The sequence below is a fragment of the Oryctolagus cuniculus genome, chromosome 1 (genome assembly GCF_964237555.1).
Source record: "Oryctolagus cuniculus chromosome 1, mOryCun1.1, whole genome shotgun sequence".
In the NCBI taxonomy this organism is placed as follows: domain Eukaryota; kingdom Metazoa; phylum Chordata; class Mammalia; order Lagomorpha; family Leporidae; genus Oryctolagus; species Oryctolagus cuniculus.
In genome coordinates, this window is record NC_091432.1 from 177,536,731 (window position 1) to 177,549,213 (window position 12,483).

General features: G+C 37.9%; 1 protein-coding gene across 8 annotated transcripts in view; it reads right to left on the minus strand.

Annotated features, from left to right (window-relative positions):
- Positions 1 to 12,483, minus strand: part of ZDHHC21 (zinc finger DHHC-type palmitoyltransferase 21) — a 117,775-nt gene that overhangs the window by 61,458 nt on the left and 43,834 nt on the right. For all 8 annotated transcript variants that reach the window (XR_007924083.2, XM_051857808.2, XM_051857814.2 and 5 more), the window contains one exon: positions 3,484 to 3,600. Coding sequence is in view for 7 of the 8 variants with exons in the window: in XM_051857808.2 (XP_051713768.2) it covers positions 3,484 to 3,600 (117 nt within the window). In the remaining variant the exon portion in view is untranslated. The remainder of the gene's footprint in view (positions 1 to 3,483; positions 3,601 to 12,483) is intronic.

Consider the following 12,483-nt stretch of genomic DNA (forward strand, 5'->3'; position numbering starts at 1 on the left):
ACATTAAAAAAATCATCCACCCGGACCAAGTGGGATTTATTTGTGGCATGCAGGGATAGTTCAACATTCACAAATCAAAGTGATGCATCACATTAACAAACTGAAGAACAAAAACCATATGATTATCTCAATAGACAGAGAAAGCTTTTGACAAAATACAACACCATTTTATGATGAAAACTTTAAACAAATTGGGAACAGGAAGAAACATTGCTCACCACAATCAAGGCAATTTATGACAAACCTACAGCCAGTGTCCTATTGAACAGGAAAAAATTGGAAGCAATTCTACTGAGATCAGGAACCAAACAAGGGTGCCCACTCTTATACTTCTTTTCAAAGGAGCTAAAATCAACCCTTGGAGCAAGGACAGGCTCTTCAACAAATGCTGCTGGGAAAACTGGATTACCACATGCAGAAGCATGAAGCAAGACCTCTACTTGACACCTTGCACCAAATTCCACTCAAAATGGACTAAAGACCTAAATCTATGACCCGACAACATCAAATTACTAGAGAACATTAGAGAAACCCTATAAGACATCCACATAGACAAAGAGTTCTTGGAAAAGACCCCAGAGGTACAGCAATTAAAGCCAAAATCAACAAATGGGGTTTACATCAAATTAAGAAGCTTCTGCCCTGCACATAAATAATCACAAGGTAAAGAGACAACTGACAGAATGGGAGAACATATTTATGGGGCCAGCACCATGGCTCACTTGGTTAATCCTCTGCCTGCAGTGCCAGCATCCCAAATAGGCACCCAGTTCTAGTCCCGGTTGCTCCTCTTCCAGTCCAGCTCTCTGCTGTAGCCCAGGAGGGCAGTGGAGGATGGCCCAAGTTCTTGGTTCCCTGCACCTGCATGGGAGACCAGGAGCAAGCACCTGGCTCCTGGCTTCGGATCGGCGCAGCATGCCGGCCGTAGCAGCCATTTGGGGAGTGAACCAACGGAAGGAAGACCTTTCTCTCTATCTCTCTCTCTCTAACTCTGCCTGTCAAATAAAAAAAAAGAACATATTTGCAAACTATGCAACTGTCAAAGGATTAATAATCAGAATATATAAAGAGATTAAGAAACTCAACAACAAAACAAACAACCCAGTAAAGAAATGGACAAAGGACTTAAACAGACATTTTTCAAAAGAGGAAATCTAAATGGCCAACAGACACATGAAAAAATGCTCAGGATCACTTGCTATCAGAGAAATGCAGATCAAAACAAAAAAGGTTTTACCTCATCCCCATTAGAATGGCTTTCATATAGAAATTAACAAACAACAACACTGGTTAGGATTTGAGAAAAGCTACCCTAATCCACTGTTGGGGGGAATGTAAACTGGTAAAGCCACTATGGGAGACAGTGTGGAGATACCTCACAGGTCTGAATATAGACCTTCTATATGACCCAGCCATCCCACTCCTGGGAATCTACCCAAGGAAAATGAAATAGCACATGAAAGAGCCATTTGTATCTCCATGTTTATTGCACCTCAATTCATAATAGCTAAGACATGGAATCAACCTAAATGCCCCTCAATGGAAGACTGGTAAAAGAAATTATGGGACACGTACTCTATGGAATACTACACAGCAGCGAAAAAAAAAATGAAATCCAGTCATTTGCAACAAAATGGAGGAATCTGGAAAATACCATACTGAGTGAAATAAGCCAGTCCCAAAGGGACAAATATCATATGTTCTCCCTTATCTGTGACAACTGATCACCTAAAAGGAAATCTATAGAAGTGAAACTGAAACTATGAGAAGCAATAATTGGGAATAGCCCTTCTCTCCACTGTTGACGAACAGATTCTTATTCTATATTTTTGTTTATCTTTTCCTTTATAATACTTTCCTAATCTTTTTCTCTTTAACACAATTCACTGAACTCTATAATTAACATAGAGGTAATCATATATGTATAAAGTTAAATGTAAACAGATCTTAGCAAAGAACAAGTAAGGAGAAAGGAATCAGGGGGAGGATGGTGGGCACAGTGGGAAGAGTTACCAAGATCTTAAAGTTGTAATTGTGTAATGTATGAAGTTGACAACTGTAAAGCAGTATAGTCCTACATACACTCATAAGAACTTCTTTTTAATGGTACAACTTAACAACTAGCCATAAGACCCCCAAATCCCTTAAGGGGGCTGATAAAAATAACAACTTAAGTGTTATAAAGATCAAATGGATAGGAACAAGTGGTAAAGGGACCACATAGATAGGATCAAGTGTAAAGTGATCATATAAATAGGACTAAGTGTTTGAAAACAACAATAGACAGAATTAAAAATGAGTGAAGGCTCCAACATAGGAAGCAGTCCATACAGTAGACTCATAGAATGACTATAGCTTTAAGTAGCACTCTGACCTCAGAATCAGCCCTAAAGGCATTCCAGTTTAGCTGGAAAGCCCAGGAGGAGCATTTCAGGCATGGAAAGCCAAGACACTGTAGGAAAAAAAGGTCCTACATAAAGGACCCCTTTGGGTGAGACCCCAGTGGAAAGAAATCACCACCAAAGAAGGATGTACTTTTCTCTAAAGGGAGGAGAAAATTTCTACATTGCTTATGGCCTTGTTGAGCTAGTGGATCCAAAATGCTTCCATAGCCAAGGCAACTCATGTCAAGAGCCTTGGATGATCACTGATGTCATACAAAACAATGTAATTTGTTAAATAAACAAGAATCACTGTGTGCTAACTTCTCATGCAGGACCTCTGTCCCCAAAGAGTTGTACTGTGAGACCTAATAGTAAAACTTGTTCTCAAGAATCACCTCCATTTACTATGTCTCATAAGTTAGTTATATCTAAGAGCTCACAAGAGATGTACCATCCTTGAGTTCTTCTTTAAAGACAATTAAGTTTCTAAAAGAAAAGAAAGAGGAGGAAGAAGGGAAAAGAGGAAGGGGAGGAAAAAAGCAAAATCACCTTCGAGAAGCAATAACATAGAATATCCCTTGTCTACACTGTTGAGGAACAGTTCTGTTAGTTTTTTTATTCCATTCTTTTTTATTTCTTTCTTTATGTTTCTTTATCTTTCTCGGACTAAACAGGAGAGGGAGGAGAAATGGTGGAGAGTGAGGTTGAGCAGGTACAGTGGGAAGAATTATTATGTTCCTAATGTTGTGTTTATGAGATACATACATAAAAAAAAACAACGCTGCACACTAGATGTCAAACAAGAAAATAGTTAATTCACTAAACAGAGTATATGTAACTATTAAAGGCTATAAACACCAAGTTTTTAGTCATATAAAAATGTTTTTTGTTAGTTTTTTTAAAAAAGATACATAATTATATGTAATTCTATACCTGATTAAAACTACTTTGAAATTACACAGGTATAAGAAAATAGAATTATATTAAAGCTAATGAATGCTTCTCTTTCATTTCTAAACCTCTCATAACTTTTAAAAATTCAGTTCATAATTAGGTAATATGTTCATAAATACATCACTTACATTAAAAATATACTTACTGTAATGATGCCAATCAGTTGCGTATAAAAGAGTCCAGTTATTCCAACTAACATAGTAATGCCCATAAAAGCAGCTAGTCTCATTATGGCCAATTCATGTCTAACAACAAAGAGGTCCTATTAAAAAAAGAAGAAAAAGAAAGTCTTAAAAACAATTTGAAGAGTTTCTTACGGTTGCAATATTCAAAACTCAGGCCATACATGCCTCCCTTATTGTTTTAAAAGAACAACCTCCTTCTCTATTTTTTGTTCCACTTTATAAATATTTGAAAATTTCAAAAATAACTTTTTAATTTATAGTATCAAGCTAACATATGTCTTTACTACGCTAATGTGTCAAAAAAAAAAAAAACACTCAATCCTAGAGTTTCAAGTTAGCTTTGTCCATTTTTTAAATTACTTGTGGCCCAAAAGAGCCCACACAAAACAAACAATGACAATGACAACATTAAACCATAAACCAAAACACAGATGGCAAACAATCTTTGGTCTACAAAGGAAATTTTATTATTATACTGCTAAACAGTTTGAATGCACAAGCATTTTCATGTCTTGAACCAGAAAATCAGTTTTTCTCCCCAGCATGCCCATTTCTCCTTCTGGTCTAGGTATTCCTTGATGTTTCTACAGAATCTGGGCACACATCCATCCATGTGTGTCACATATCATACTGTCTTGGAATTTTGCAATGTTGAGTGCTCTCTAAATCCAGGTTGGGGAACATCTGACCCATAGGCCATATGAAGCCTGCAAGATCATTTGGTTTTGCCTTTACCAAGGCAATTACAGGTGGGACTCAAAATTCAATAAAGCAATATCAAGCTAATTTTTACCTTGATAATTTTGTATGGCCCATGAATGATGTTATAAATATCCAATGGTCCTTGGCAGAAAAAAGGCTTTCCATCCCTTCTCTAAATAAATCACATATTTCCTGAAGGATGGACCATGTCTTTAAATGTCTACAATGCAGCAGAGTGTTTGGCAGTGGTGGCTGGATGATCAGATAAAGACTGAAATGAAGAGAGCTGTTCTGATGATTCCTTTATGTTTGTTTTCCCTGCATTTTGAATGAGTTCTGTAATTTCTTGGTATCCTGGTCTCATGAGTAAACCAAAGATAGTGTGGTAGAAGGAAAGGAAAACATGCATTTCATCCACCCTCACTGTGGTTACCAAACAGACCAGAGGAGAAACAGAGAGAGCCCGGAAAACTAAGACATCTCCTGGAAGCCTGGGTTGCCAAACTTTGGAATAAAATTTCCACATTGGATAAAAACAAGTGGATGACAAGGACCCCCAAAACACAACCATTCATATGCTTTCTTGTATATTGTTTCATGTTGGTACTGTGGTATCAAGACCAAAAATAAGGAGGCCACTAAAGGTAAGATGTAAAGTTTTTTGTGTTATCACACTGATCACCAAACTCAAGCAAAAATCTGGTTTCACATACAAATTACTTACTCACTAGCCTGGGAAAACCTAAAATTCACCAACATAGTTAAGTTGTTATGTATCATTCAAGTATTAAGGAACCAATTCAATCCTTCAATAAGAAGAACTTAATCCAGAATCCTTATAAAATATATAAAATGACAAGATAGGGCTACAATGATACACTAAATTAAGTACAGTAAGCTCTGCTATAATGCTGTTTGGAAGTATCAATTTTTTCCAATATTATTAATATATTCACAATTTTAGCCTAGCAAGAATTTGTATTTCTTGTGCATGATTTTATCTGAGAGAAAACCTAGATGAACACAGAAAACTGCACCCACCATTCCAACATCTCCCAGCAACCTGTCTATCACCTATGATGAGCCATACCCATCCATATCTGAGATTTACAACTTTCCCTCCAATTTCAGAGAGCTTCTGTCACTTCACAAGAACTCATTCTACAACCCTTCTGATGCCTACTTCCACAAGAAAACCTCAGGTGTCCTTCAAGGCAAAGCACTGTGCTTACTGTATTATTTTATACTTTTCAAATATTCACCATGTATAAAACTGTTGACCAATGGCAATTTATAAATGTCAGGGATGCAGATGAGACCTAAAAGATCTACTTATATTTCTCATTTTGTTATATTTTATATTCATTTAAGAGAAAGACATGTAAATTTATATATGACTTAAAAAAATCTTTAGGGGCTGGCACCAGCATCCCATATGGACACTGGTTCATGTCCCAGCTGCTCCTCTTCTGATCCAGCTCTCTGCTTATGACCTGGGAAAGCAGTGGAAGATGGCCCAAGTGCTTAGACCCCTGCAGCCATGTGGGAGACCTCAAAGAAGGTCCAGGCTTCGGATTGGCTCAGCTTCAGCCATTACAGTCATTGGGGAATGAACCAGTGGATGGTAGACCTTTCTCTCTGTCCCTCCCTTTCTCTGTCTTTAACCCTACCTCTCAAATAAATAAAATCTCTTAAAAAATCTTTAAAAATTGATTTTTATCACTTTTACATTTTCAAAAATCAATTGTATTCCAAGTTCACATGTGCATAGTTATCAGCAACAGCACTAAATTCATATTTGAGCTATTTAAAATTGTTCTCCAAAATACATCTTTAGTTCTTAGATTCTTATAGGGAGAGCACTTTTGAATCCAGAAGGTGGCTTAGGAAATTTTATCCAATTCCCAAGAACCCTTTCATATTGAAGATCTTTACTATACAGTTACAGGTTGAACTACATCTCCAAATTCCTATACTGAAGCCTCATCCCCAATAGCTCAGAAAGAGGCCCTGTTTACAAACAGGGCATTTATGTGAGTGATTAAATCAAAAGGAGAAGCCGACGCCGCGACTCACTAGGCTAATCCTCCGCCTTGTGGCGCTGGCACACCAGGTTCTAGTCCCGGTCGGGGCGCCGGATTCTGTCCCAGTTGCCCCTCTTCCAGGCCAGCTCTCTGCTGTGGCCAGGGAGTGCAGTGGAGGATGGCCCAAGTGCTTGGGCCCTGAACCCCATGGGAGACCAGGAGAAGTACCTGGCTCCTGCCATCGGATCAGCGCGGTGCGCCTGCCACAGCGCGCCGGCCGCGGCAGCCATTGGAGGGTGAACCAACGGCAAGGGAAGACCTTTCTCTCTGTCTCTCTCACTGTCCACTCTGCCTGTCAAAGAAAAAAATAATAATAACAAAAAAAAATAAAAAGGAGACATCTTGGAGTAGGCACTAATCCAATCTGACTGGTGTTCTTATAAGAGGAAATCTGCAGAGATTCCAGGGATTTTCCACGCAGAGGAAAGACCACACAAGGATATAGCAAGGTGACCATCCATAAGCCAAGGAGAGAGGCCTAATAAGAAACCAACTCTGCTGACAACTCAATCTTGGACTTCTAGCTGTCACACTGAGAAAATGAATTTCTGAGGTGTTTTGCTATAGCAGCCCTAGCAAACTAACAGTCAACAAATGTATTTCTCTCTTGTTCTCATTGTTTGTGAAGAAATACATATATATCCAAAGGTATAAAACATATTTTCAGTTTAAAGGAGAGTCACGCTGTCCTCTCAAGAACAGGAACACTGGAAACCACCCACACCTTCTCATGTATTCCTTCCCTATCCCAATCTTTCATTCACCCCCTCCCTAAAGGTAAAAGCCACTGATTCATTCTTTACACTAGCACACTGCAAGTATCTTCACCCACTCTGAAGACCACCTGTTCACTCTCTCGCTGGCACCTTCTGATAAACCCAAGGTCTAAATTGTAATGCAGTCCAGCTTATCTTTACTGTGTTTGTGTATTTCCCAACCCTTAAGTAATCATGACATTTTCTTACACTATCTTCTAAAGCCCTTACAAGCTTCATAAGTTTTGCCTTTAATATTTATATCATGAATCCAAGTACACGTGATGCTATTCTTTTGTACAGAGAAAAATAGCAATCTGATTTTAGTTTTACTATATGGATATTCAATAATACCAGGAAGATTTTTTTAAAAACTCTGTCTTCTCAGTGATCAGAGATCAAGGATCCATACATACATGGATCTGACTTGGGCTCTTTATTCGATTCACTTAATTTATTTGTTTACCTTGAAACAGTGATCCACATCTTAGTTACTATGGCTTTATAATAAGCCTTGATGCCTGGTAGGCCAAGTCATTCCATCTTGTTCTTTTCTAAGAACGTCTTGGTTATGCTGGACAATTTGTATTGCCATAAAAATATTTAAAGTTTGATTTGCCAGGTTAAAATACACTCAGGAATACATTCGCATATAACATTCTTTCCGCTAGGTTTCATAAGTTTCCCACTAGGGTTTCTGTAATTTTTTGACCCGATTTAGTTAAGAAACTTCTTAGGTTTTGCTTCTTTTATAAATGACATTTGCTATTAATTTCAATGTCTAACGGTTTGCTAGCATAAACTGATTTTTTAAAAGTATTTGATAGTCACATTTCTTTTAATTTTCTAAAAAGTCCATGATCTATGGATAGATTGTTTCCAAAACTATATCACCTAACAGTACTGACAGTTTTATTTCTTTAAGCAGTTACACCTTTTCTTTCTAATTCTTGCTTTTCTGCAGTGTCTATTCTAGCAATATGTTTAACAACAATGGTGATGGTGGGCATCAATGCCTTGTCCTCAAACCTGGAAGGAAAGAAATCAACATTTCATCTTAGCAAGCTATGGCTCCCTTAAGTTTGTTTTTTGGAAATCTCATATCTTTTATGTGATTACAGAAGTTTTCCTCTGGTTTTGGCTTGCTAGGAGTATACAACATGAATTTTATCTTTGCCTTTATACACTGAAATATTCACTTGAATGTTTTCTGTTAATGTGACAAAATACACAGATTTTATTATTTTTATTTACTTATTTGAGAAAGAGAGAGAAAGCACAAGAACAAGAGAGTGAAGGCAAGAAAAAGAAAGAACTTCTATCTACTGGTTATTTCCTAATGCCTGTAACTGCCAGAGCTCGGCCACAAACAGAGCTAGGAGCTAGAAACACAATCTAGGTCTCCCATGTTTGTGACAGGAACCCAATTACTGGAATCATCACCACTGACTCCCAGGATCTACATTTGCAGGAAGCTGGAATCAGGGGGCAGAGCTAGGAATCAAGCTAGGCACACCAATATGGGATGCAGGTGTCTGAATCACTAGGCTAAAAACTTGCCCCTACTAACTGAATTTCCAATGTGAAAACTATCTTTCATTCCTAGGATAAACTCAACTTGGTCAGGCTAATTATGTAGTTATACAACCAGATTCAGTTCGCTAATAATTTAAAAGTTGTTCATTGGTTGAAATGTGATCCCTGTTAAACATAAGAGTAGGAATAAGAGAGGGAAGAGATGTACAATTTGGGACATGCTCAAGCCCTAAATGGTAGAGTTAGAAACATACCAGGGGACTCCAATTTAATCCCATCAAGGTGGCATGTACCAATGCCATCTCACCAGTCCAAGTGATCAATTTCAGTTCACAACTGATCATAATGAAAGGACTGAGAGTCAAAGGAAGCACATAAACAAGTCTAGTACCTGCTAATACTAACTGATAGAATAAATAAAGGGGAGAGTGATCCAACATGGGAAGTGAGATACTCAGCAGACTCATAGAATGGCAGATGTCCTAAATAGCACTCTGGCCTCAGAATCAGCCCTAAAGGCATTCCGATCTAGCAGAAAAGCCCATGAGAGTATTTCAGGCATGGAAAGCCAAGACACTCTGGCAAAAGAAAAAAAACCCTAAATGAAAGATCTCTGTGAGTGAGATCCCAGTGGAAAGAACAGGTCTTCAAAGAAGGAGGTACCTTTCTCTGAAGGGAGGAGAGAACTTCCACTTTGACTATGACCTTGTCTAAACTAGATAAGAGTCGGTGAATTCAAAAGGCTTCCATAGCCTTGGAAACTCATTACTGGTGCATAGGGAGATTACTGATGCCATAGACAGGAGTGTCAATTTGTAAAGTCAACAACAGGAGTCACTGTGCACTTACTCCTCATGTAGGATCTCTGTCCTTAATGTGCTGTACATTGAGACTTAATGCTATAATGAGTACTCAAACAGTATATTTCGCTTTGTGTTTCTATGGGGGTGCAAACTGTTGAAATCTTTACTTAATGTATACTAAACCGATCTTCTGTAAAAAAAAAAAAAAAAAAAAGAAAGAAATTATCAATTCCCAACTTGACTCTCACTGGGATTAAACATGACAATAGGTCTGCTCTGATTTCATCATCATTTAAAAAATCATCTATTATTTTTCACTTTATGTTTGTATGGGAGCAAACTGTTGAAATCTTTACTTAATGTATGCTAAACTGATCTTCTGTATATAAAGAGAATCGAAAATGAATCTTGATATGAATGGAAGGGGAGAGGGAGTGGGAAAGGGGAGGGTTGTGGGTGGGAGGGACGATATGGGGGGAAGCCATTGTAATCCATAAGCCGTACTTTGGAAATTTATATTCATTAAATAAAAGTTTAAAAAAAAAAAAGTTGTTCATTGGGCCAGCACTGTGGCATAGAAAGTTAACCTTCGCCTGTAGTGTCAGCATCCCATATAGATGCCAGTTCAAATCCTTGCTGCTCCTCTTCTGATCCAGCTCCCTGCTAATGCATGCACTCAGGAAAGCAGCGGAAGTGGGCCCAAGTGCTTGGGCTCCTGCACCCATGTGGGAGACCTGGAAGAGGTTCCTGGCTCTTGGTTTCAGATTGGCCCATCCCCAGCCATTGCAGTCATATGAGGAATAAACTAGTAGATGGAAGATACATCCATCTCTCTCTCCTTCGCTCGCTCTCTCCCCCCTCCTCCCTCTCTGCCTTTCAAATAAGTAAATAAACCTTTGTCTTTTAAAAAAGAGTTGTTCATATATGTTCATAATCATACTAACTTTATAGTTTTCCTTGATAGGTTGTATATCTAAGATATGCTAGCCACATAAAATGAGTTAGGGAGGGTAGCTTCCTCTTTTTCTATTCTTTCAGAGTTTGTACATTAAAAACAAAACTATTATTTCCTTTCATGTTTGACAGAATCAGAACTCACTGGAAAATCTATAAATATTCTTTGCAAAAAAAGTTTTCACTTCTCACTTATGATTACAGGACTACCCATGTTTCTAATTTCTTACCAAAGCAATTTTTTTCCTGATGCTGTCTGTGAATTAGAAAACAGTAACGTACAGATGTCAACTATCCAAACTGACATACAGAATTAATACAATTCTAGTAAAAGATCCCCTACAGGAATATTTTTGCTTGTTTTGTTTTGCAGGGATTGCTAATCTATTTCTAAATTTCACTGGAAAAAATAAACACAAAGAATGGCATAACCATCTTACATACAAAGAACCTGGGGGAAGGGTCTGTTCTACTCCACGCATGCTCAACTGGGCCAATGCTGCTTCCAAGAGGGAAAAAACTGGTTCTCAGAAAGAGAAAAAATATCTTAGCTATTACAATGGCTTATGCCCCTACACAAATTAATAAATACTACCCAGAAAAATCTTATTCCATAGGAGTTAACTTTATGAAGGAGGAGAAAAATGTCTAAAAGGACTCCTTAGGAAGATAATGAAAAAAAGGCTGAAACTGCTGCTCTATGACATAGCAAGATTTATTATAAAACTAGGTATGATGACAATTTCGTACACCCACAACGAGAGACAAGAGACCAGCAGACTAGGGAAGAGGCAAAAACAGATACACACATATGCGGATGTTGATTTATGACAAAGAGCACTGCAGACAGAGGAGTAAAGAATTATGTTTTCTATAAATGATGCTAAAACAACTGGATAGTCGTCTGTGGAAAAAAATATGAAACACTGCCTTTATCCTTTCTCATAAACATCACAAAATTCAGTTCCAATGGGAAGAGACAAAGTACCTACATGACAATATGGGAAAATTATATTGATGATTTGCACATATACAAGGAGAAATATAAACAAGGTTGCTGATGGTATTTCTAACAGCTCCAAACTGAAAACAATGTAAATGTTCACCAGCAGAATAAATTGTTTTATATTAAATAAATGAAGGATTAAATATTTATAGTAGTATTCATAGCAAGGACATTCAACTGTACTGCTACTTGTTTTATAATGTTTCTGAAAAGAGCCATTAGAAAATTCACTGGGCTTTCCAGTTATCTATCTATCTATCTATCTATCTATGTCTATTCAAGAAGCAGGTAGAGATAGATATCTTCTGGTTCACTTCCCAAATGTCTATGATGGTTGGAACTGGGTTAGCCCAAAGCCAGAAGCCAGGAATTCAATCCCAGCCTCCCACATGGGAAGTGGGACGCAATGACTTGAGCCATCACCACTGCTTCCCAGGGTCCCTGTTAGCAGAGGAGACCAGAGTTGGGAGTCGGAACCGGAATCAAATGAAGGTACTCTGATATGGGATTTAGGCACCTTAACCAGCATCCTGACAGGGCAAATGCATGGCCCTTTTAAAACATTTGTGCATTCTTCTATTTGTGCATTATATTTTATTACAGAAAGGGTACAAAAAATGAAAACAGTAAAGCAGAAAGTTGGTGAAATACTGATTATGAGAATATTTTAATTTTAGAATAGAAACAAAACATGAAAAACTCAAAATGTAAAATAAAGTTTAGTTATATAGGGTTTGTGAAAGGAGACACAAAAATGTCAAATAACATAAGAAAAGAACATTAGAGAACAAAAAAGAGAGAGGCAAGAGTCACAGCAGCCCTCTAACCTTATCTACGCTTTCTTCCTGGCTCATTCTGATCCCACCACATTAAGCTCCTTGCTATTTCTCAAGTATGTCCAGAGAACGTCATATTTGTTCTGCCCAGAAAACTTCCCCAGCAATGCAGATGCTAATTCTCTCACTTTTTCAGGTCTCTGCATATATATCACCTTATCAGATATTTTCCCTTGACCAAAGTACAGTCAAGTCGTCTGTGTTTTTATGAGACTAGTCTGAGAAGCAGCGATGTGAGTATGTGACTGATTTATGATCGGCCTCCTACTGCTGGGTGTTCAGCC